We start from the raw sequence: 26,082 nt of genomic DNA, 5'->3' as shown, positions 1-26,082 counted from the left end.
CAACAACCATCACCACCATCACCATCATCACCATCACCATCATCACCATCACCCATCACCACCATCACTATCAACCACCACCACCATCACCATCAACCATCACCACCATTACCCTCACCATCATCATCCACATCCCCATCACCACCATCACCACCATTACCATTGCCATCACCACCATCACCATTAACCATCACCACCATCATCATCATTTCTATCACCTATCAGCCATCACTATCCTCCAATACCATCACCATCAACCAGCAATCACCGCCATCATCATCACCGTCAACCATCAGGATCACTCATTACCATCACCATCATCATGCCTCGTAGTCTCAAGAGACAGAAGAGGGAATACACAGTAAGTGTGTGTTCCACTAGCAAAGGAAGAGCAAGAGCAGAAAGGATGACTGAGACAGGGAGAGAGAAGAAAGAGCAAGAGAAAGAAGAACTTACAGATAAATTTGCCAACTCCTAGAATTGGAAGAGACTTTGAAGGTCAACAATCTGCAGCTTCATTTTATAGGCAGAGAAACTGAGGCCCAGAAAGAGGAAATGACTTGTCCAAGATCACACAGTGAGTCTGTTTTGGAGCCAGTGGGAGACCTGGGTCTCTGTTCCCACTCAATCTCACTACCTCTACCACATTAAAAAGGCTGCCAAGGGTCCCTCCTCAGTGATGGGAGAGAGAGATGGGGTCATCAGAAGCACTCTAATGGGACTCTGGGAGGTGCTCTTGGGAGAACGTGTGGGGTCTGCTGGGTGGGGAGGCCGGGCTTACCTTGGACCTGGGTCTGGTACACGATGAAGTAACTAGGAGTCCCGCAGCTCTCAAACTCCTCTGCACTGCACTTCTGGGCACAGAGCTGCTCGTCTTCTCTGTCGTGGAGGGGGAATCTGGTGGTAGGGAACCCACAGTGGCAGGCGGTGCCCGCGAGAGCTGCCAGCGGGTACTCCTGGGGATGGAGTGGGAGAAGAAGAAGAAGAGAAAGACAGCTGCTAAACCCTGGGGACAGCCCCAGGTTCTGAATCCACAGGACTGGATACCAACCTTCCCATTCCTCATCACTCTCCCTCGACTGGAGAGACCCCAAACTTCATCAGTGAATAACACCTTTATGGTTTTCTTCCATCTGTGCACCTCCAGTACTCTTTATTTCCTTTAAGCCAACTCACTTTTTGAAACTTAAATTTCAAAAGAAAACTTATATGGCCACCAAGCATTCCCATACTATGCAAATACTGTATAAACAAACAGAATAAGTAAATTCAGTCTAGGCAAGACTCTGAACCTAGGTTTGGCTTTACTTTTCATGCAAAAGAGAGAATAGCTGAGGGTAGAGAAGATTTAGAGATGCTTTAGCACTGAGATGATGCTTTCTCCTGGAGGACTTGAAAAAGAAATCCTGTTATCACCAATACACTCTCAGTAAATGGCCTTTGGTCTGATGGTGATATGGAGCCCACACCTTAGGAAGAGCTGTCTGGATCTGTTACAAAGCCAAAGAAGATACCAATGTCTAAGTGTATCCAGAGTCTTTGTTGGAAGAATCACTCCTGAATGTTTCATTTGTTCTATCAAATAGTTAAGCGGTTCCAGAAAGGGCCTGAGATTCAGAGGGCAAGGGACTGTTCTTTGAGTAATTTGCTTCTAAACCAGACCTGCAGCCCCTAGCTTTCCCTGACAGCTGGTCCTTGGATCTGGTAACAAACCAAGGTCACAACTGTGTGGCTGGATCCAGCAAGGTTTGTCATGGCAGGTTTGGTTTCTTCCTAACAGATATTTAATACAAAAGGCAGAGAGAGGTGCTGATGTGCTGGCTTCTTGGGCCATGGCTAGTGAAGTTTTCTAACTAGTGACATATTGGAGCCTCCTCTGATACCTTAAATCTCAGACCCACCCCCACATGGCACAAACAGCTCTATATCCCTGCCCACTTAACTTCCCGGCTTCTTTCCTAGGTCACCTAAGGAGATGAGAGAGAACAGGAAGAGGGAAGTTTACAGAAGGAGTGTCCTGTGCACCCATACACACCTTTGATTCTCTCTAGTCCTGTGTGCAGTCTGTGACACTGGTTGCCCTGTGACCTCACTGTCACATGCCACTTTGTCCCCCTGCCTTCACCTTTAGGGGATTTGAAGGTTCCTCCAGGGAAAGGAATGTCCACGTGGAGAGGATGCCGTGTGCATGGGGGAAAGCTTGCCCAAAGGAGAGAATTAGACCAAATGATGGCCAAGCCCCTTTTAATCCCACGAACTTCACCCCTAACCTTCCAGGTTGCCTCTTAGGAGCACAGTAACCCTGCAGGAAAGGCTTGGTAATTCGAGGTAGGCTGGCTGCTCTTGGAAGGAGGCTCTTGGAAGCCTCCTTGTGGGGTCTCCGGCGTAGCCCAGAAGTTAAAAGTATGAGTTTGGAGTCAATCTCCAGTGTCAACTTCAGTTCTGGCATTTGCTTGTGCTCTGGGCTTAGGCAAGTGACTTCAGTTGAGTCTAGCTTTTCTCATCTGTGAAATGGGTATAAAAATTTCAAACTCATAGGCTTATTGTAGAAAGTGAACATGTGAGGCAGGGTGCAGAGCTGTGCATGGAGGACATTCTCAGCAAGCAGAAGCCACGATGATACTGCAGCCTTTTGTTCTTCCTGAGACTGCTTCATGGATTAGGAGCCCAATGAGAGGAACAGCCAAGCAGGATGACTCAGAGGGTCCAGGAGTTGGAGTGAGGTCTGAGCCAGGAGGAGCCGTCAGCCAGGCCCCAGCAAATGCATGCGTCCTTGAGGATAGAGACCCTATCTTGTTGCTTTGTATGCCCAGAACTGGGCATAGGTCCTGATACATAGTAGGTTCTTATTCAATATTTGTCGAGTGAATGAATGAAATGCCCAACCACCTTTGTATGGTGAGGTGGGATGGTTCTCCTTTGGACATTCAAGTAATGTCCAAAGTAATGTCCATTTAGAGGGAAGGCTGAAGCTCCCTGGACACTTCTGATTGCCACCTACATGCACAGTTCTGTGCTAGGTACTGGGAGAATATGCCCAAAATGTGTGAGGCCCAGCCCTTGAGGAGTTCACAGTCTGTCTAGGTAGAAAGGATAAACAGGCAGCCATGTAGGAGTGCAGACTGAGAAAAGGACCCATAGATCATCCAATCTGGCGGATATCTAATACCCAAAGCTCTGGATGCCGCCTCTGCCTGGCCTCTGCTTGTACCCCTCCAGTGATGGGGAACTCCCTCCGTCCTGAGGCAGGGTGGTCTTTACCTTCTGCTGTCAATCTTCCCACGCATCTAGGTCCAGTTCAAATATCACCCTCACTCCTGTGCATTCCTCATTATTAGAACTGCCGCCTCCTTAGAGGGAGAGAAATCTACCCCATGTAACTCCGACCCCTGGGATCCACATAAAGCAGTCACACCCCTCCCCCACTTCACAGATCACAGTAAGGACTCGTTCATACCAATGGATTCATTGCTTCTCCAGTTCTGTGAACCTGACCTTGTGCTCACCTTCTCTGTGCAGAGGTCCACGCACTTATCCACTGACATGTTCAGCATGGCGGCTGTCACAGGCAAGGCCAGGGAGAGGTTGACAGGTCTGCGGAAGCAGCCTCGGAACACTGCACTTCCATCTGAAGAGCCAGAGGGAACAAGAGTAGTGAGCTCTAGAAGGAGTCAGATCTAGTTGGGAGAACCACCTTCTGCAGGAAGCGCTTGTGATTGAAGCCCAGAGAAGGCAAGAATCTCACTCCACCTCACACAGTGAGCCAAAACAGGGACAGAAAAAGCTGCCACATTTATGGCTCTTGGGCAGTTCTATTCAAAACCAATAAGGTCAGTAAATCAAAGGATGTTCTCTTCAACCCTGGCATCTATATCAATAGTGCGGGTCCCTGAGAGACATGTACTAACATGTTAATAGCCGTGATGTCTCTGGATAGTAGGTGTGATGGATGAGTTTACATGTCACTTGGTAAGGCCATGGGGCCCAGTTGTTTGGTTAAAACATTAGTCTAGAGCAAAGTTTTTCACCATTTTCCTCTCATTACACACTTGAATCAACAGTTGGACTTCTGTGACATGCTTAAATTATGTTGATCAAATGAGTTAAAAGGCTCAGTGCCTGTGGCTTAAGGGCTAAGGTGTCAGCCACATACACCTAAGGTGGCGGCTTTGAATCCAGCCTGGGCCCGCCAAACAACAATGATGGCTGCAACCAAAAAAAATAGCCGGGGGTTGTTGTGGGCGTCTGTGGTCCCAACTACTTGGGAGGCTGAGGCAGGAGACTCGCTTCAGCCCAGGAGTTGGAGCATGCGGTGAGCTGTGATGCCATAGCACTCTACCCAGGGGGACAGCTTGAGACTTTGTCTCAAAAAGAAAAAGAAAATGAGTTAAAAAAACAATATGCTTTCTGTGCTTTGAACTTCTTTTGAAAAGAATTTAATTAATGATCTTTAAAATTTTTCTCGGCACACCTAAGATCTTCTCATAGAACACTGGTTGAAAATCACTGGTCCAGATGATGCTATGAAGGTAGTTTATGTGTATGACTAATATCTAGAATTACTGTATTTTGCTGTGTATAATGCACACCCACATTTTTAGCCCAAACTTTCAGGGAAAAAATATTTCATTTTGGCTCAGCGCCTATGGTTCAAGTATCTAAGGCGCCAGCCACATACACCTGAGCTGGCAGGTTCAAATCCAGCCCAGGCCCTCAAAACAACAATCACGGCTGCAACCTAAAAAAAAGCCAGGTGTTGAGTAGCCTGTAGCCCCAGCTACTTGGGAGGTGAAGGCAGGAGAATCGCTTGAGCCCGGGATTTGGAGGTTGCTGTGAGCTGTGATGCCACAGCACTCTACCCAGGGCGACAGCTTGAGGCTCTGTCTCAAAAAAAAAAAATTTTTTTTTTCATTTTAATTTTTTGATTTAAATTTTTATTTGATAATATTTAGATACTTGATTTATTTACAAAATATTCTGTTCATTTTGGCCACTTCTTTGTAAAATGTAGTAATGAATATTTTGTAAATAAAGGCACGTGTAGCTGCCACGTCCCATTTTCCCTATGTATAGCTACACCTTGTCCTACCACCCTAGTATAATGCACACCCTTATTTTTCCCTCAAAAATTTAGGGGAAAAAGTGTGCATGATATATGGTAAAATATGGTAGCTGACTTTAAGTAAGGGAAATTCACTGTGGCCATGTGAGTGAGCCACATTGCCTAACCAGTTGAAGGCACTAAAAAGCAAGAGTGGAGGCCTCCCGGAGAAGAAAGAATTGTCTTGAGACTGCAGCACCACTCCCGCCTGGATTTCCACCCTGCTGGCCTGCCCTACAAATTCCAGACTTGGCAGCTCGCGCAATCACGTGAGCCAATTCCTTAAAATAAGTCTCTTCACGTATCTATCCATTTATGCTATTGGCTTTGTTTCCCTGGAGAACGCTGGCGGGTCCAATATGCCTATAGATAATTTTTATTTCCATCTTTTTGTAAAATTCTTTTCTAGCTTTTTCTACAGTGCACATGTAGTTTTTTATTTATAAAGGCAAACAAAATATAAAAAGTGGTCCCTGTTAAATTTCTTGAAAGGCTCACAATGCACATTTATGTTCCATTCTTTCTCATTTTTGGAGGTGAATTTACCTCTCCCGAAGCACAGACATTACATAAAACAAAGGACACCATTAACACGATGTGGATCAAAGCCATGGGGCCATTTATACAGTCCTTACTCGGTGTCATCCATTCTACTGAGTACTTTAGTGTTTTCTAATCTGTAAAATGGAGGTAGCCATGCCATCTACCATCCATGGCTGCTGTCAGAATAAAATGGATCCAAAGGACCCAGTGTGGAGCTTGACATTAGTGGTGGGGACTCAGTAAACGCTAGTGGAATAGAAAGACAGAGGGAAGGTCAGCATCTCCTTGTCCTGTGACCAGAGTTGCAGCATCTCCTTGCCCTGTGACCAGAGTTGGATCCCGCCAGCTGAGTTTTCTGGTTAAGTGAGCATTCATCCACGCTGCTCTGGGCTTCCCAGTCCATTGCTGCAAGCCCTTAGCTCAAATGTCCACTCCCTCCCTGCCCTCACTTCATGTGGCTCATTCTACAAACATCATTAAATCTCCCTCTGTGTGACCTGACAGGGCATCCATCTCACCCCAGGCCACAGGATGGGAGACTGCCAGGTATTTCTCCATGGGGCAGTAGTGGCATTTAGGATGTGACAATTCCTGGTTGGAGAGGGGAAGGTGGAGGACCGTCCTCTACAGAACATGCACTGTCCCCAGCCTTCCAAGTGCCAGTGAGGCCCCAAGTCACTGGGGGCAATCAAAGGTGGCTCTATACTTCCCCAGCTGTTCCATGGGTAGCAGGCTTGAGAGTTACTACATAGTCTAAACCGCATTCCCCACTTATATGTGGGGAAACTGAGGCCTGGAGGGACCACGCAGCAAGTCAGCACCATCCTGACACTGCCACCACCACTGCTCCCCCTCTCTCAGCAGGCAGGGAAAGTTGAGACAGCAAGAGATGTGTGTGAGTCTGGAGCACGCCCCAGAAATTAGCCACTTAACCAGATTCCCCAAATCCTCTGAGTCTGCTGGACTTGCTGTCACCATGGACAACTTCAAGTGCCAGTTGCCAGGTGGTAGAAATAATTACAAGGGTGACTTTACAGCTAAAATGTAGAATTGTCATTCATAAACTCCCTCCCTCCATTTTGCTCAGGGAATAATTCCATATCCTTTTCTCTGCATATAAATATACGTGTGAATGCCGGAAAGGAGTTTCACACTATCGATAGACCCAGAGACCAAGACGGAGAGGGACGTGTGGCTTTTGCAACTTGCTTTGCTTGCTTTAAGGCTGTTTCTGAGAAGAGCTTCCTTAAGTTTGTGCTAATGGTGGGTCCTTAGGTTGGCCATGTGACCTGCCTTCTCTAAAGCCTGTTTCCCTCATCTGTAAAATGAGATTACTATGAGCCTTGCAGGATTTTCAAGAGGTGGCATGAGCTACCTCCATTTTACCTTTTAGACAACTGAAGCTCAGTGGGGCTCGCTGGTTTCCGGAGTCATGGAGCTGGCACGACAGAGTGAGATCCAAGCCAGGTTTCTCTGTCTCCTAAGCTCATGTTTCTTCCAATATCAATAATAATGTTCTTATGATTAGGTGCTTATAGTATTAATACTATAATATTGTTATTATCACTACAACTACCATGTTTATCAGCCATATCCTAACTGCCAGGAACAGGGCTGACCTATTCACATGAACGCACAGCCTCACTAAAACCTTGCATCCTCCCTTGCTGTGTAAGGAGGGTCCTTCTACTCAAGGATCAGGAGGCTCAGGGGACTGAAACTGCCTAACACAGGTCACCGGCTTATAAGAGTCAGAGCTGAGATGGGAACCCAAGTCTGCCTGAGATCTGTCCACTCTTGATGATATTGATCTCTTTCTCCCCATTATAAAGAAAACAAAACAAAGGTTCAGAGGGGGAAGGTGACGTGCCTAAAGTCACACAGCTGACAAGCAGCAGTGTCTTGATTTCAACCCAGGAATGTCTGAACTCTAAGTCTGCACTCTCCTGGGTGGTCCTTCTTTGAAGGGCCAAGGCCTTGCTTTGGCATTTCAAAACACTGCGACATTTATTTTCTCTCTCCCACCCTTCATGTTCACACTACTTTTGACCTCAAATTATTCGGAAAATCACTCTTTGGTCACTTGACACTGGAGTCTGATTCCCTTTAGGCACCCCTAAATATCTAGATCCTGACCTTGAGTCTTCAGAACCATCTTCAGCTTGTTAACCCACCTATTCCCCACTAGGATCCTATTAGAACCATCCTAAAACCCACGTGAGTCACAAGCTGGGGCTGGGAGGGTTGGTACAGGCAGTGGTTTGGGACCAAACCACTGGGACCCCCAAACTGGAGCCAAAGGAGGTCGTTTTGAGGCCTGGCAGTCCTGGGGGCTGTAGGAGTCCCAAGCCCACCCCCTCTTTTTCTCTAAGATGAGTCCTCCCTTGGGCCCCCTCCTATGATCCTGGGAGCGTCTGAGACCTCCAGTACAGAACTGTGCAGGGAAAGACAGAGTTGTGTCCAATGAGGCGAGGGGTGATAAAGCACATGGGGGTATGTGTGTCTGTCTGTGCACAAAAGGGGGCAGGAGGGGCTGAGTGTGAGCACAGCTGTGGCTGCCCCGAGGGCATTTGGGCATTCTGACATGACAGTGTGCACTGTGTGTGTCTGACTGTGTGTGAACAGGTGTGAGTGACAGTGCGTGCATGTGTGTGTGTGTGTGTGTGGCTGAGTTCCTGGTGGTGTGAATAGTGATCCACCTATTTGGACATGGAGAGAACAAAATTTAAAGTGTGACCCTGAGCGCCTTGTTTACCTGCACACAGTGGGTCTGTCTATGGGTGTCTGTGGGCATCACTGCCTGGCTGGTCTCATGCCAGTGGACGTCTGACTGTGGCTGTGCACATGTCTGCTTCTGTAGGTAACTGTGCATCAGTCTCATCAGGGGGTGTTTGTTCACGTAAAGATAATAACCCCAGGAGCTCTCTCTGGGTTGCCTGGCAACTAGTTTGTGGAGAGGAGGGCTCCCCTTTTCCTAGCAGAGGACAAAGCTGGGCTTTAGCCAACCTCCCACCAGCCTGGCTTGATGCCACCAGGGGTTCGACATTTCCCAACCAACCCCTGAACAGCCAGCACTTAAGTTCTAACAGAAACGCTTATTTCCCCAGTACTAGGGGAAATACACCACAAGAAGACAGTAAGCAGAGGGGCAGGGCGTCTGCTGGAGTCAGTCCAGATGGAGTCTCTCCCCAGGCTGCCTGGAGCACTGGGGATCCTCACACCTGTGCCCACAGTCAGGGTCACTGCTGGGGTCTGCTGGGTTGTTTGTACCGCAGTGGATCTCACAGACTTGCTGCCTCTGTGGGCAGTGCGTATGTCTCACGGTAGGCAGGCAGGAGCTGAAGGGGGCCTGAGGTAGTCTTAGGGGTCCTGTGACATTATGGGTCACCCCTTATGTCCTCTACAGCTATGCCTTCCAGAAATTGAAGGCACTGGGGCATCACGCAGGGGCTCTGAACACATATGCTCTGCATATGGGCGACCTTGGCCAAGTGCTCTCCCCTCACTCCAGCTGTGTGCCCACCTCTGGGGCTCAGTCTGCTGCTGGGCCATATTTGCATATGTCTCCACATGGCCAGAGGACCCACCCTGACCCAGAGCCCCAGGAGAGGATTTCTAGCCTGGTACCAAACCAGAAGGCCATGTCACTTCCCTGGACCAACAGGTTCAGGATGAGCCATCCTGGCCAAAAAACTAAAAAGAATAAAGACGAGGAGACTCAAGTTCTAATCCTGACTTTGCTTCCTCTCTGGAACTCAGCATCTTCAGCTATAAAATGGGCATCTCTCCTCCACAGTGGCAGCTGACAGCTCTACCCTTCCTTGTCTTTGACCATGGCAGTGGTTCTCAAGCTTCCTAATGCCATGGCCCTTTAATACAGAAGCTGAAAACTTCTGGACTACGGGCAAGTTTCCTCTTATATCAGAGCCTCTGTGTTCTTATCTCTAAAATGGGGGCATAAATACTGGGTGGATCATTCAGAGATGGACATGGAAATGAACCTTCTGAGCTGCAGGTGCAGAGGAAAGGGCAGTCAGAGGTCTGTCTCCTTGTCAGCTGTCCTTAGACTGAAGAAAAGTGGAGAGGGAGGTGGGATCCCTAGGTCAGCTCTCCTCATGATTTCCTCCATCCTGCCCAGCCATCAGGAGGCCAGACTGCAAGAGTGGGAAGAGGGAGGAAGATTTTTGTAGATCCAGCTCTGTAGAGACTGGTCTCCCTCTGACATTTAAGCATCTGCTAATGAGTCCCTGACTCTCCCAGCTTAGAAAGGAGGGCTAAACTGAATGCCCTGAATATCAAATAAGGTGAGGTTTTCAGAGTCCTTAAAGGGCCAGAGACAGATCAGAACGTACTCCTCTGTATCTCTCTTTAGTCAAGGTGTGCGCTGGGGGTGTGGGTGGGGGGTGGGGTGACAGCTTGGGAAGCCAGTTATAGGAGCAGTTAATCTCTTGGAAGGAGGGTCTTCCTGCAGTCTGGCCTATTCTGCTTTGGGGGAAACCGTGTAAATCACAGAGGTTTACTGATGTCTTGTGGAAAGAGTGAAGAACCTTCTCAGCCAGCAAGGGAATGGGTTAGCTTGACTCCCAGGGATCTGGGAAGTGCTTTGGAGGCCATCTCTGTCTAAAAATGGCCAGCGTCTTCCTGCTCTCCACTATGTCTTGGTGACCTGAACATAGAATATACACAGTGACCAAGACATTTAATCTTCCCACTTCCCTCACTTCCTACACGTGCGATATGGGCCACCTGGTTCTCCCCATCAGTGTGAAAGGATCTGTTGTCTCTTATGTCTGAAAATGAAAGGGAAGTAGCCAGTGGATCCCTTGACCTTCCTGTCACTGTGCTGTGATGTAAAGAATTTTGGATTTCCACAGCAGTGAAAGGATGCCTTCTTGTTTGCCCAGTGGAAAAGGTATTGGCTATAAGTTAAACAGACGTGGGCCAGCCACTTACTTAGCTGAGTACCCATGAGCAGGTGTCTTCACTTCCCTGAGCCTCAGTTTTTCTCATCTGTAAATGGGGACCATCATATCTTGGGGTGGAAGTCCACTTGATGGCATTTAAAACGAAGTCTAAGGCTTAACAAGTAATGTCACTTCATGTTCTTTTGCCCATCACTTGCCTGTGACATATGGAGGGCATCTATGGAATCAATACTGTCAGTGTCCCATCAGTAGGCCAGCCCCTGGCACTCACCACCCCAGTGCAGGCTGATCATGGCCATGACTCTGCCTTAGGGTCTGTGACAGACAGGCGGGACCTGCCAGCAACTTAATCTTCCCAGGAGCCATCTGCAGCCTACGATGGGTAGGAATTGGAAAATAAAGACAGCAGCTTCCTACTCCTCACATGGGACACCTCTGGAGTATGTCCTGTAGCATCTCCCAGTGGGATGAAGCTTCAGTAGTCCGCAGTGGTGGCCTGCTCTGTTAGGGACTCCGCCCTAGCTTCCTTTACTTCCCTGTCTTACTTCTCCACTCCCCTTCAGCTACATCTTGGCAACATCTTCCAAGTCAACCAAGGCTCACATCCTCGTATCTGGGGAAAACCCAACTTAAAATATCACCGATCTTTGAGCACTTTTAATTCACAAGGAAAATCCTGCACAGAATTCAGGGCCACTGGTTTCTCCAGCTCAGTCTGTGTGAATGGCACACCCTGGAGCTGTGGATGGCAATAGCAGCCACGCTGAGTGGCATCTTCCTAATGACCAACCCGTGCTAAATAATAAAAACAACGGTAATAATAACAGCTGTTTACCTTATACCATTAGTGCTAAGTGTTACACATATCATGTCTCAATTAATCCCCGTAACAACCTAGGGGGTAGGCAATGCTATTGTTCTGTTCTATAGGAGAAATCCTGAAACTCAGCAAGATTCAGTCACTTTTCCAGGTCACCCAGCAGAGCTGGGATTTGACCCTAGATAGGTTTGACACCACATCCTAGTTTCCTACCTGTCCACTATTACGCAGGAGACCTGTCCAATTCTAACATGTTGAGCTCCAGAGACTCCCCCGTGCCGGGTATCCACATTTCCCAGAAACCCTCTCAGGTCCCACAGCAGGAGACCTAAGACTGCAAAAGCCCGTGGCCCACATTCTGACAATGTCAGCTCTGCATTGCCAGGCTAGCTGGGCTGGTGCACGACCTCAGCAGCTTGGGCCTTTTACTAGCAAGAGGCAAGTAGAGCAACTGTTCACCAACTCTCTTTGCTGGGGGCAGACGAAGAACAGCCCGGAACCAGCTGCAAGTGTCTCTGAAGTCCTATCATCTCTTTGTTCTGGGGCTTCACAAAAATGAGGTAAATGTCACCAGGCATCAGCTTAGAGACAGGCGTGGAAGAGTTCTCCTTGGTTTGAAAGAAGCCACCACCCCCTGGGTAATTAGGCCAAGCTCTACTGCATTAAAAATGCTGGTGAGGAGGAAAGGCAGTGAGCTGGAAGCCGTTAACAGCTACCTCGCTACCTAGAATCACAGAGAGACTGAATTACACAAAGAGCCTAACTGTCCGAGGAGAATTCAAAACAGCTATTTTTAGACATTACCCAAGGCTCCTGTGGGCTGTTAGACATTCAAATAGCTTGAATTGGGTGCTTCTCAGAGTGAGTTTGGGGTTTTCATGAGAAGAAGGGAGCATCACTTCTCCTCTGTACCAAGCACTGTGCTAGGTGCTCTCTAGACCTTAGGTTACCCGTGGTCTCAGAAATTGGGAAAGGTTGGAATTGTCTCCACTGTAAAGATGAGGCACCTGAGGCTTAGAAAGGATAAGTGGCTTGGCCAAAAAATTCCCACAGTGAGTGAGTTGGGGGAGCAGAGATGGAAACAAGGTGTGCCTGTTTCCAAAATCTACATTGCTCCCAATATTTTCCTGCACAAAGAACTGGGTTTTGCTTTAGAGAAGAAGAGCAAATCAACTCTCCCCTGTCATGGTACAGCGAGAGGACAATTTTCTAACTATCATACCATGGGTCCTACATAGAAGAACTTACAAAGTCCTGCATGAATTACAAACTTCAGGGCTCCCAGACATGGTCCATCCAGGAAAAACTGACTTTTCCTTGATCGTCTGGGAAGTGATTGGAAGGTCGTGTCCCAGAGCCAAAGGCACCAACACTGCACACATTTCTCCTTCCAATTCTTAAAGACGAACACCATAAAAATGGTCAGAACTATAACAGTGGTAGACAGAATCTACCATGTAAATCAAGCGACTATTTTTTTGTGATAATGTAAGCTTCATGACACCTTTCCCCAGGTAGAGAGGGGAAGGGGAGAACAAGAGAAAAAAAGTGCAGAGCCCTGGGAGAGGCTAGTTTGCAGTCGTCTGGGTTTTAGGCCATGCTTCAGGACTGTCAGCACCACTCAGACAAGGCCCACAGTAGAGATCAACTCCTTCTTGATGAACCTTGCAACCCAAATCTTGTTGAGTATCCTTTGGGTAGATGAAATTTCTTATAACATCCTATCAAGCCCTAATATCCTCAAATCACCAGCACATCTCTTCACCCGAGAGGAGAGCTATATTCACGGACACATTTAGCAAACTACTGTGAAAAATGTCATCTGACCAAGTGGGAAGTCCATTTTTTGGTCCTTGGTAACAAGGCAAAGAGTCCACAAGCGAGAGTCTGTATCAAGACAGAATAGCAGGTTGGCTTCGGACACTTGCTCTCAGAAGGTGCTCCCTTGGCTCCTGCAGACAGAGTCTCTGCAATCCTCTCTGCATGGATTGCACCGTGGCTGAGCCAATCCCACTGCATGGCGAGCTCCTGATGACGGGCATTGTGCTTCACTCCTCACGGAGCCTCTCCATACCTGGTCCACATGGGACTCATCCAGCGTTTTGGTTGGATGAATGGCCCAGTGCTCTCTCTGTGCTTCCCAACTGAGAGCTCACCAAGAGTCTCAACTTGACACATCCTCAACCATCTGTCTTCTTTTCCAAGCCACCTCCCGCTAGTCTCAGCTACAGAACCCTTCAGGTTAAAATGGCTTAGATTTTTCTTTTAAGGTTTCTAGCTGGAGGTGCCCAAGCTTCACATCTGTACAGGGATACTTGAGAACAACATGGTGCACTTACAGAACCCAGGACTCCTTTCTCAGTAGCAATGAATGTGTTCCTTTTCTTGGATATAATGCAAAAATGCTTTTCTCAGATGGTGCAAAACACCACCCAGGTGAGTTCTGCCACCACAGAGGTAGGCAGGGGAGTGCAGCAAGGTTCCTGCCAACCTCACAGGTTGCTCCTAGCAAACCCCCAGTCTGCTCACTGTTACAAGGGCGTAACATGCCTTTTGTGGTAAATCCCAGTGATATTTGTGTGTTAATGCTTATATGATCAAAAAGTCTTTGATAGTTCATGGAAGTGTTATTATACTAGGTGATCACAATAGCGTGTTCATATGTGTGCATGTGTGTGTGTGTGTGTGAGAAAGAGAGAGAGTCCAGGTTATCCAGACAACTTGTACATTAACCGAAAGGAGGTCTGACTAATGTCTGGCTCTACTATTCCGGTTCTCTATCTCAGCTTCATCCACCAGGAGGTGTCAGTGGCAGCAGCTTTCCCCACTAAGTACCTCTAACTTAAAAGACATCTCTTCAGAAGGTCCAAGAGTCACCATCAAAATAACACAAACATTGGTGTGATGGTGATAAATATACCACCAAGTTAAAGACTTGTCACACTGACAGCCAAACCAGAAACCCACTGTGTGGACATTCTCCAGACCTGACCTGAAGCGAGTGTAAGGAAGGAGCTGGTGCAGTCCATTTGCAGAAACAGGCCAGTTTGCAAATTGGTGGCTGGCTCGACCCAACTACAAAGCTTGAACAGAGTTTCAAAAATAAGAGATTTCAAAGACTAAATTCACTATCAAGGAAGCCAAGAATAAATTTTTATGAACAGTGAAATTTACATGGAAGAAGTTTTTATCTGCAGATAGGTGTCAACTTTCTGCCAAATCCACCAGGTGGGCAGGACTACATTCTGGGTAAGATCTGCCAAGGTCTAAGGCCTCATTATTCAAAGTGTGGTCTGAGGACCAGCAGCCTGGCATCACCTGTGGGATCCTCAAAAATGCAGAATCTCACTGGACTTGTTGAATCAGAATTTGCTTTTTAATAAGACCTCCTGTGGGACTCTCAGGGACATTCAAATTTGGGAAACAATGGCCCAAAGATGACACAACAACTACAGGTTTCTGTTCTTGCTCTTGGACTGCCCAGGAGGGGTAAACCCCAGAAAGGTCAGTGTCCCATCTTTCTTTTTTTTTTTTTTTTATTTGAGACAGAGCCTCAAGCTGTCCCCCTGGGTAGAGTGCCATGGCATTACAGCTCACAGCAACCTCCAACTCCTGGGCTCAAGCGAGTCTCCTGCCTCAGCCTCCCAAGTAGCTGGGACCACAGGCGCCCGCCACAACGCCCGGCTATTTTTTTTGGTTGTAGCCGTCATTGTTGTTTGGCGGGTCTGGGCTGGGGATTCGAACCCACCACCTTAGGTGTACTTGGCTGGCGCCTTAGCCAGTTGAGCTATAGGCGCCGAGCCAGTGTCCCATCTTTCACCATTAGCTCTTTTCATAGGTATTAAGGTCATCTGGAATGAGATGGTGTGACCTTGGGCTGGTTTGGGATAATTAATAATAGTAATCCCCTATTACTGTAGTGTCCCTGTAGGGACACTAGAAGTCAAGTGTATTCTTGGCTTAGCATAGTGGCTGGCACACAGCAGATTCTTGGAGACAATCAAGGGACAGTGTTCACAGAAGAGGAGCCAGCTCTGTCCTTTTACTCATGTCCTCATTCTCTCGGTTTGGAAATTGGAGGTTTTTCCCCAACAAGACTCAGAAAGAAACATAGGCCAGGATGAATTCTCTCTGTGAAAGCACCAAAGACCCTACAGTTGGTTTAAATCCTCTGCTGCTCACAGCTATGGGACATTAAAACTCAGTTTCCTCATCTGTAAAATGGGAATAAGTACAGTGTATATTTCAAGGGTCATTATGAAGAATAGATGTGCTATTAGATGTGAGGCATTGGGAGGAAGACAAAGTGTTTGCTGTTGTCATTGTCACTGCTGTTGCCATTGGGATCATCATCATCTTCATGGTTAGAGACAATCTCCCTGAGAAAATCAGGAAGGACAGGCGGGTTTGGGCATCAATGCAGTTTCAGAAGGAGGAAGGCTGGTAAGGCTGAGGGGAGCAGCGGGCACAGGAAGGAAGGGCGTGTGTGAACGTTTCAAGGAACCAGGCAAAGGCCTGCACAAGCAGCGGGTGGGAGGTGAGGCTGGGACAGAATGGTGGTGTCCTTGCAGTGAAGAGGAGCCACGGACAGTGCAGGGCAGACATGCAGGGACCCCTCACGCTGGGTGGGCGAGGGCCACGGCCCAGGGAGAAGCCAGAGGGGAGGTGGGGCGGACTCACGTACACCTGCGGGCCGACTCCTGGGCCAGCTGCAGCCGGTAGACGGAGAGGCGGTTGGCACTGCCGCACACGCTGCCCCGCTCGCCCTTGCACTCCATGTCGCACTCCGCCTCGCTCACGTTTGCCGCCTGGATCTTGTGGCCACAGTAGCATTCAGCGCCGAACTCCAGCCCCGCGTACAGGTAACCCCTGGGGGAGGCTGCTGTCAAGCAGGGCAGCCGCCACCATGGAGACCCCAAGGCCAGGGAGACTCTATGTGGAGACCTGGGGATGGGAGGGTTCTGGAGACCAGGAGATCCCAGGGGAAATGGGGAGACTGCTGATGGGAGAGGGGTGCAATGAGGAGACCCCAGGGGACCCACCCCATGTGGAGACCTGGAAGATAGGGGCCTTCAGGAGACAGGGAGGCCCCAAGGGAATGAGGAGACTTGGGGGCAGCTCACAGGAAGACCCTGGAAGGGGGATGGGGAGCACCTTGGAGGGAACATGGGGACTCAGGAAGACCTGGGGGACAGGCATGCACCTGGGGCAGGGAGATCTGGGTTGGGGATGACCCAACCTGGAGAGGAGTTAAGGAGGCTAAGGAGTTAGGAAGCCCCAGGAGGGCAGCAGAGCCGGAAGGAACACAGAGAGGCTCTGAGGGAACAGGGGGACCCGGGGCAAGGAACAGAAATGCCCCAGGGACCACCCACCTGCCTTCATCTGCACCTGGCCTCTTATGCCCCTTACACTTCTGCCCACATAGATGCGCCATGCCCATATTCACACACGCCTGTCCACACCTCCACCTGGGATGCCTGCCACACACACACACCCCCTAGATCCCTCTGTGATGCTCCCACCCTGCCTGACTCTTTCCCTCCTCCCTGTCTGGCCAGAGTCTGCCCCCTTATTCCAGAGAACATCACCCAGGAATAAGGCCTCTGTGTATTTCGAGAGGAGGCAGGAACTCTCATATCCCTTGGGGGAGGCAAGAAACAAGCTCACCCACCCAAGGAAAAAATTTCTTTCTCTGAAACAAAAAAAATCTAAGCACTGTAAGGTTTTCAACATTTTTTTTCTTCATAGTGCTTTCCTAAAAAGCACTCCTGGCGGATACCCCATTCTGTAAACAAATGAAAAGGGCGTTGCTTGCTCTGGTTCAGGAGGCAGAAAACCCCCCACTCCCCTCCATCTCTCCCCTCACTCTTTGCCCATGGTGGCCTCCGAGGCATCCTGCAGACCATGAAGTCTCCTCAGGGAGCAGCCTATGAAACCCTGGTCATGCGAGGGGTAACCAACGGGAACTGTCAGCTCATGTCTCATTCTGGATCAGGCGGCGCTGGCTGGAGAGACAGACCCTCCCAGACTCAGGCCTCCATGTATCCCAAGGGCATGACGTCTGGTCCACCTGCTCACCCAGGCAGATGTAGTAAGAGCAGCTTAAACACACTGAGCAGCTCGGTGTCTGGCACCCTGGGGCTGGATCAGCCTCCTCCCACTTAACTGCCTCAGACTCACTGTTTTTCTTAAGCCATGTGAGATAATAAATGTTTGTTGTTTTAAGATGCTAAATTTTGGGATAATTTGTTACACAGCAATGGATAATTAATATAGAAAGGAAAATGGAGACACCTTGATATCCTCAAGGCTGCCCATCACTGACTACTGTCACTTTTGCCAGAAGCATCTTTCAAAAATTAAAACAGATCACGCCTCTGGGTGTGAAAACCGTAGTAGCAGTGTTCCAACTGAACTAGCAGCATTAGTATCACCTGGGAACTTGTTAGAAAAACGCCAATTCTTTTACCCCACTCCAAACCTGTTGAATCAGAAAATGGGGGTAGGACACCGTAATCAGTTTCAAAAGATTCCAGGTGAGTCTGACAAATACTTTCAAGAAACCTTGCCTTAGATCAGGGGTCCTCAAACTTTTTAAACAAGGGGCCAGTTCTCTGTCCCTCAGACTGTTGGAGGGTGGGACGAGTCAGCTGCTAAGCAGGACAGGCAGCACAACAGGTGGGATAAATGTCCTAGGCAGGCCGCATGTAGCCCACAGGCCATCGTTTTGAGGCTGCCTGCCTTAGATATCTGGTACCTCCCTTGACAGATAACTCCTCACCTCTTCATTCTCATATTCTACTGATATAATCTGCATGCTTTGTGTTCCCTCAAAATTCAGCTGCTGAGACACACCCCTAGATGATTATATTAAGAAGTGACGTTTGGGGGAGGTTCAGAGCCTTCATGAATGGATTAATGTCCTTAAAATGGAGGATTTGGGGACCCCTTTTGCCTTCCACCTTGGGAGGACGCAGCAACAAGATGCTATCTCTGAAGCAGAGAGCCCTCACCAGATACCATATCTGCTGGCACCTTGATCTTGGACTTCCTAGCATCCGGAACTGTGTGCAACACGTTTCTGCTGTGTATGAATTACCTGATCCAAGGCATTTTGTTATAGCAGCCTGACTGGACTGAGACACCCACCATCCTTCTCTCTGCCAGTTCTGCCGCAGTCATGGGCACTTTGCTCCTTGAACATTCCAAGCTCATTCCCACCCTGAGGCCTTTCTCCCTGCCGTTCTTCTGCCTGGAACACTCTTTCTCTGCTATTCACATAATTGGTTCCTTCTTAACTTTCAGGTTTGAGCTCAAAGTCATCTTCCTGAGGAGCCTTCCCTGATCCCCCTACATGCCAGTTACTATCTAACCACCTTGTTTTGTTTTTTTTATAGCTCTTATCCATTTTTGAAGTCATCTTAATTTGTTCATTTATTTTTCTTGTATATTGCCTTTCTCCTCTCCACCTATCTCCATGAGGGCAGAGACCCTGTGGGTCTTGTTCATCTCCATATCCTGGGACGAAGCCTGGCAGATGACAGATGTTTAATGCATATTTGTTGAATGAATGTAAACCACTCCCATGATTAATACCCTCTAGTGGCTCCCATGTCCCTCATGGTCAAATCCATATGCTCTAGCTGACATCCAAGACCCTGTGTCACTGGAACTCAGCCACCTCTTCAGTTTCCCTGGCACTTCCTTCGAACCCTCTGTGCATTCCACACACTGCCTTCCTAAGGACCCTGGGTATTTTAGGATGTTTCAGAAATCCTGGCCCTTAAGCATGCTGTTATTTCTGTCTTACTGTGATTACCTCGAAAACTCCTACTCATCCTTCAAAAGCTAGATCGTGGTCTCACCTTTGTAACTCATCCTGAACCTCCACGTGGAGCCCTTTAATTCTACTTTCACAACTCCCCAGCACCATGCACACCTGACCCAGCACCTATCATGCTGGATATCTCCATACCCTGGCTTCCTCCTCTGAGGAATGTGATTTATAACCTTCCTGCCTGGCAGGGGATCTTGTGGTTTTAAAGAGTTAACATTTGCAAAATGCTTAGAACAGAGCAAGAATTACTAAGCACATGCTGTTGCTATTCCACTGACCAAGCCTGCTCATGCCTCTATCTCCCCACATGGATGGGGAGCCCCTCTAAGGGCAGACTTGTGGCTGACTCATCTCTGCATCTTCAACATCTGGAATAGGCCTAGCCCACATGGGCAGCCAACAAATATCTGCTGAACCTAACTGACTAACATGAATAGCAGTGACTCATTTGAGAAGTCTTTCCTGACACCCCAGGCAGGTTAGAGGAATCTCTGCATTTCCAACTATCTGCGATGATTGCATCTCAACTCTTATCTCACTGTATTGCCCTTGCTGTTCACTTGTTTGTCTCCACTTCTAGGGCTGTGAGCTCCTTGGGGGCAGAGCTTTGTGGAATCCACCTCTGTCTCCCCACAGTTTGACAAATACATTAATGACTCCATGTCATCAAGGACTTGGGGTCCTTCTCAAGTTGGAGAGGGTCCTGGGCTCAAGACTTTAAAGGTGGGCTCCTTGGGAAGCTGATTATAAAGAAGACCATGTTTCCTAATCAGGGAGAGTGGGAAGAGTCCCTCCGTGGCTACCCACTGGCTCCTTTCCACACGAGGCATGAAACTTGAGGTTGGTAGAGCTTTTGACTGACAGAGCCAGCTGGCTGGAGTCTGGAGGTGAGTGTATTAGAAGCCTCCTCACTAGCCACTACAAGGAGAAGGCACCCATGAGACAAGGGGAGGAGAAGGTCAGCACAGCCCCTGATTCCCCCAGGGTCCAGTCCCTGCTCATTAGTCCTCTCAGGAATCGTCCACTCTTGCCAAATTAACTCCCCCACCAGCACATGCTCTAATCAAAAACATCATCTTCCTAGATTGGGAAACACTGTACAAACAGGTAAAGGTTTCTCCTTGGGAGAAAAACAGGGATTTCTATATTGAGAAACCATCAGATGCTCCCAACTTATCCTTCACACGGACATCTTACAAGCCTAACATTTACGCTCTCACCTGTGCACACGCACATACCCAACTGTGCAATTCCTCACAATCTTGCACACTCTCAACACAGCATTGCACATTCAGTGATGCCATCAGGCACCTTCACCCACAAGCACAATTCTAAACCCTTATATACATATTCACAGAGACTCCCATGCACACACACAGCCACTACTATTTAAAGATCATTATGTATCAGCATTAGCTCACAGATGTAACCAGATGACAAGGACCATTCCCTTGTCATTATGTATCAGCATTAGCTCACAGATATAACCAGATGACCCGACACACTACAAACTCCCTCCTGGGTACAATCTCACATAAGTGCACAATCACAAACTCCCACAGACCACCTCCTGAACAGTCCCGTTCAGGTGCACACACACACCTCCTTGCAATACCCTTTCCCTGGGGTCACCTGCTCCCCCTCCAGCACACCTCCCATGACAAGGCCAAGAATACCACAGGCAGAAACCTTAGAAGGAAGGGTCCCAGGTGAATGAGTCTGGGACACCAGGCCCCTACCGTTCAGCACAGTTGTCCTGGCAACGGAAGATGGTCATCTTTTTGTAGTCGAAAAAGGACACGCCTCGCAGGGCTCGACTCTGGGTGTCATCCAGGTAGCAGCCGATGTATTTGGCTTGGGGGAAAGAAAAGGTCAGACATGTCTGGGGAGGAAGATGCAGTTCAACATGTCCCTCGTTATGTAGCCTTGTTTACCTTTGGTATCAGTTCCTTCCTCCAGGTAGAAACCAGAGACTGAAAACTATGTGCCCTGGCAGAGCCTGGTCTTACCAGGGAGATGTAAGGCTGTGGACCCTGGAGGCCAACAGAGGGGAGGAAGGAACCCTGGTGTGGACAGCGTTATAGCCAAGCTGTTGGGGTCTCCTGGTGACAACTGGGCACCCGGGAACCCAAGCGGTGGCCATTCCCTAAGCACCAAACAGAACTTCCCATTTCTTGCAAGATGAGACTCATATTAAGACAGCTATAAAGAAAAGGCTTAACCTTTTACACCATGTTACCATTTCTACAAGTTCCCTAAAGGGATTTATTTTTCCTTGGGAAGCACCCTGGACTTGGATACCTCAAGGTCTAGGTCTTCATTTCACTTCAGTTACTTCCTAGCATGGGCCTAGTTAAGTTTAAGCCAGTTTCTCTCAGAGGCCTAATTTTATTTGTAGTGAGGTTAAAAACACCAATCCGAGGGAGTTAAAATGGAATGATTTGTGTAAAGGTGTCTACCATAATATCTTGCATATAAGAGGCACCAAATTAACATGAGTAGAATAAGAAACTTGCCATTCACTGTGTTGTGATAAGTACTTTACAGTATGCCTCTACTATGAGCCAGAGTGAATGCTTCCATCCAAAGGGAAAATGTAAATGACATAAAACCATTATCTAATTATAAACCACATACTTAGTTTTCTTAAAGTAGTAAACATTTTCCTGTACTTCATGGTAAATAATAACTCTCATGCACAAACATTGTACTTTACAGTTTATGAAGTCTTTTCCTATATGTTCTTAAAATTATTATTACTATTTGGACATGCACTTTGGTAGGTGCTTTACACACACTGTCTCCTTGCAATGAGCCTATGAGAATATTATTCCCATTTTTTGAAGAATAGGTAAAGGCCCAGAGAGGTGAAGTCACTCATTCAAGGTAACACAGCTTATACATGTGGAGTTAGAATTGGATCCAAGCTACCTGGCTCCAAAGTTCATGTTTTGAACTGCCTGAGTCTTGACTCAAGGGATCTTTGCAATGCCCTGTGATAAATGGAAAACACTGCGAGTCTCATGTTTTTTCCTTAAATGACCAAATAGAAACGTAAAGTGGCCTCCCTGAGCTCCACTGCTAACTGGTCACAGAACAAAGATTTAAATCAGTTCTGTGGGATCCTCAAATCAGTAAGTGAAGGTTGGACGCAGGATCCAGCCCTTGGAATTAAATGGCCCTTATGGGGAATGAATGAGGAAAATGCTAAATGCCACTTAATCACTTCCCTGGCTAGCCTGCTGCCCCGCCCCTCTGACATGTGGTGGAAAGCAGGATCAAGCAGAGGATGCAGGCTCATTACCGAGGGATTGTGCCCCTCAACTCAGCTCTGCTAAATGCAGTATTTGTCAGCCCTGCGGGAGACATGCCTTGACCCTATCGCCTTGAATTTCTATCATGAGGCAGAGGTGATTTGCTTGACTAGGAACAGTCCATCATTAAAAGCAACATTGCCTCCCGGACCGCTCCAGGTGTTCCATCAGACAGTAACAGCTCTGGAGAAGTCTGCATCTTGTCTTTGTGTTTGTTCGACAACACGTGCCCCTCCTGTCACAGATGCAGTCACAGCCCCTGGCTTGGGGTGGGGATGCTGTTCAGACCTGAGCTGGGAGAGAGCACTTTGTGGTCACAGGGGTGGGGGCTTCATGCTAAACTTAGCTCGGTAGTTCCAAGGATGCATTGTAGGATGGGGTGGGGGGAGAAAGAAAAAGGAGTTGGAGAGAAGGGAGGAAAGAGAAAGGGAGGGAGGAAAGGAAGAAGGGGTGAGAGGGAAGAGAAGGAGAGGGAACAGAAGGAGAGTGGAGGAAAAGGTTGGTTTGTTAGTATTAAATCTTTGTCATCAGAACAACAGATTGCATATATGTACATGTGTGAGAAAGAGAGGAGGGAAAACTACCATGTATTAAGTACCTACTATGTGCTTTCTACTATGGGCCATGTCTCATTTTGCTAAATTCCATCTTTACCAACTTCTTATCAACCCATTTTATGGATGAAGGAACTAATCATAGTGACTCTTACACTTGTCTACTCTAGAAGAAAATCTAAAGTTTTGGTGGACAGTCTATGTTCTGACTGGTTTTTCCTCCTTTCAAAATGGAATTAGAAGCCAAGTCATCTGCCCAAGCTCCTACATTGGGTCTCACTTCCAATTTAAGCCCCAGATCTGTCTTCCAACCATTTTACACTTGGGAAAGTTTCACTTCCTTTTGTCTACAGGCTTCAGGATTACAAATAGCCATTCTGAGATCTGGAGGGGAAGAATGTCTGTGTCCCAGCTACACTGGGCTTGGAGATGATTTTTTGGCCTTGGGTAGTCCCATCTCAGAGTGAGAGTAGATGCATATGGCCACATATGGGACAGTGGATCGTGTTAGATACGATCTTTATAATCACATTACTGGGAGTGACAGTGCACAGTGCACACCCATTCATTGTAGAGTGAAGGCAGGAATCACAGTGGGTACTGTTTGTGCCTTCAAAGGCCCCCTCTTCCTATTCTTCTATTAGCAGAACTTACCTGCCCTGACTACACGGAGTGCACTGACCTTGGCAGGGTCAATCGTAACGTCCATCCCACCAGCTAGCGATTGCTTCAAGAAAGGACACATGAGCCATTTGTTGAATTCTTACGTATTTAAAACTAGGAGAGGAAAATCTGCCTCTCTGGGGTTACGGTGCTGGCATTCTGCAGCCTAGAGCCAATAACAGCTCAGCCCCGGGCACTGAGGCCAGTCTATGCAGGAGAGTGAGCATGAGATGGACACCAGCAGAGACGAAAGTCAGAAGAAAGCCTCCACTCGCTCCTTTTAAAAATCTGGCCCAGCTGAGCCTCTTCTGAAGTTTGATGACATGACACAATGCGTTTTCTTCTTTAGCTCAGGCTGCTTTGCAAGTTGGCTGCTTGACTTACTATGCTGGTACCCAAGCTAAGAAACTTGCCTGAGTCCACCCAGCAGTGGGAGTCTCAGACTAAAGCAACCTGCCCATTCAAAGGTGACTCTTCCCATGTACCACACTGAGTCCAGGCTTGGGAGGAGGTATCTCCCTCTCCCCAGAGAGAACTGCCCAGGAAGAAGATGAGCGAGGGAGGGTTGCTTGGGAGAAGAGCTGGGATCTGACCATAGGTCCACCTTTCCCAAAGCCTGGGCTTTTAAAAATGATGTACTATCTCCTTTCTCATCTTCCTATCAGTCCAGGCATCAGGCTGAGCTGTCCCACACACAGGTGCTCAAAGACTTGTTGAATGAACAAATGATCCTCTGATTCCTTATCTGTCAATAGGTAGGAGAGAAAAATTCAGGGTCCTTCGCTGATGCCTTGGAGAACATGGGTGTGGTACACATCATGGCCCGACTAATGGGCTGAGCTCCATGGATCAGAATATAAATGCTGAGTCAGTTTCCTCCCTGGGCAAGATCTGGGGATTCTGTCCTCACTGACCTTCAGCACAGGCTGCATCGACATGACCACTAATTCTGTCCTTGGAGTTTTACCGCCCCGCTGAGCTCATCAGTGTGGTTACTGCTCCTCCAGCCTCTTCCTCAGGGGCCCACCTTCCAATCTGCTACAGTGGCAGAAATCTCTCAGAGATGGGAGGTCAGGTATGTAAAACAAGGCCAAAATCACAGGCCACCGGGGGGGTGGGGGGTTGGGGGGGGTGGATTGATGGCCAAGTTCATACAATCTATCAGCTCGTCTCCGCAGTGATCCAAAGACTGCTGAAACGGCAAAGTCACCCCGGCTGGGCTATTTATCTCAAGCACAGAAACCAGCTTCTAAAAAGAAAAGGAAAATCTCTCCTGGTGGTGGTTTATTTTCCTTCTCTATTTACTTGTTTTTCTTTTGCTCCAATTAATCTTTTCATAAAACTGTGCTCTCTCTGATAAAGGTTAGTTGCTACTCGTGAACCCATTTGTAGGCCTCTTATTTACTGTCTGTGAACAGATTCAGGAACAGGAGGCCTCATGCTCTGCTGGAGTGAACCTGGTCTGGGTTCCAGTCCGAGCGTGATGCTGTACTAGCCTCAGAATATTTATTCAAGCTCTTGAAGGTACAATTCTCCCGCTTGAAAAGTAGGAACAAAAATTCAACTAAGTGTATTATGAGGCCAAGGTGGTTGGATTGCTTGAGCTCACAAGTTAAAGACCAATCTGATCAAGAATTGGTCTCTAAAAAAAAAAATAGCTGGGCACTGTGGTGGGCACCTGTAGCTCCAGCAAGTGAATCGCTTGAGCCCAGGACTTTGAGGTTGCTGTGAGCTGTGACATCATAGCACTCTTCTGAGGGCAACAAAGTAAAACTCTTGTCTCAAAAAAAAAAAAAAAATGACAGCAACTATTAAGTGACCTATTATTATGAGCTAGAAAATGTGATAAGCATTTTACATATATTATTTCATTCAAATAATATATGAAAAGCCAATAGAACATAGTGGTAATAAGTAGTAGTCGTGGTAACAGCAGGCTGGGTACAGTGGCTCACATTTGTAATCCTAGCACTCTGGGAGGCCCAGGTGGGTGAATCGTCTGAGCTCACGAGTTCAAGATCAGTCTGAGCAAAATTCTAAAAATAGAAAAATTAGTCAGGTGTTATGGTGGGCCCCTGTGGGTCCAGCTACTCAGGAGGCTGAGGCAAGAGGATTGCTTGAGCCCAGGAGTTAGAGGTTGCTGTAAGCTATGATGCCACGACACTTTACCCAGGGCAACTGAGTGAGACCCTGTTTTAACAAGAAAAAAAAATAGTACTGACAGTAATATTTTATTCCCACAATAAATGTTGTTGTTGTATATATCAACTGTGCATAAGGAATTCATATTCTTTTTTTTTTTTAGTCTTTTTCTTTTTTTTTTTT

At 47.7% G+C, this 26,082-nt stretch overlaps 1 protein-coding gene across 1 annotated transcript in view; it reads right to left on the bottom strand.

Annotated features, from left to right (window-relative positions):
- Positions 1-26,082, bottom strand: part of WSCD2 (WSC domain containing 2) — a 116,440-nt gene that overhangs the window by 22,605 nt on the left and 67,753 nt on the right. Inside the window, exons 3-6 of the mRNA XM_012805198.1 lie at positions 20,966-21,080; positions 16,074-16,258; positions 3,507-3,628; positions 782-956 (exon numbers count right to left, since the gene is read on the bottom strand). Coding sequence (XP_012660652.1) covers positions 782-956; positions 3,507-3,628; positions 16,074-16,258; positions 20,966-21,080 — 597 coding nt within the window. The remainder of the gene's footprint in view (positions 1-781; positions 957-3,506; positions 3,629-16,073; positions 16,259-20,965; positions 21,081-26,082) is intronic.

This window comes from Otolemur garnettii, unplaced genomic scaffold (assembly GCF_000181295.1).
Source record: "Otolemur garnettii isolate 467f Iridium unplaced genomic scaffold, OtoGar3 scaffold00038, whole genome shotgun sequence".
Taxonomy (NCBI): domain Eukaryota; kingdom Metazoa; phylum Chordata; class Mammalia; order Primates; family Galagidae; genus Otolemur; species Otolemur garnettii.
The sequence above is the reverse complement of the archived record's forward strand: the minus strand, read 5'-3'. Positions and strand labels throughout refer to the sequence as shown.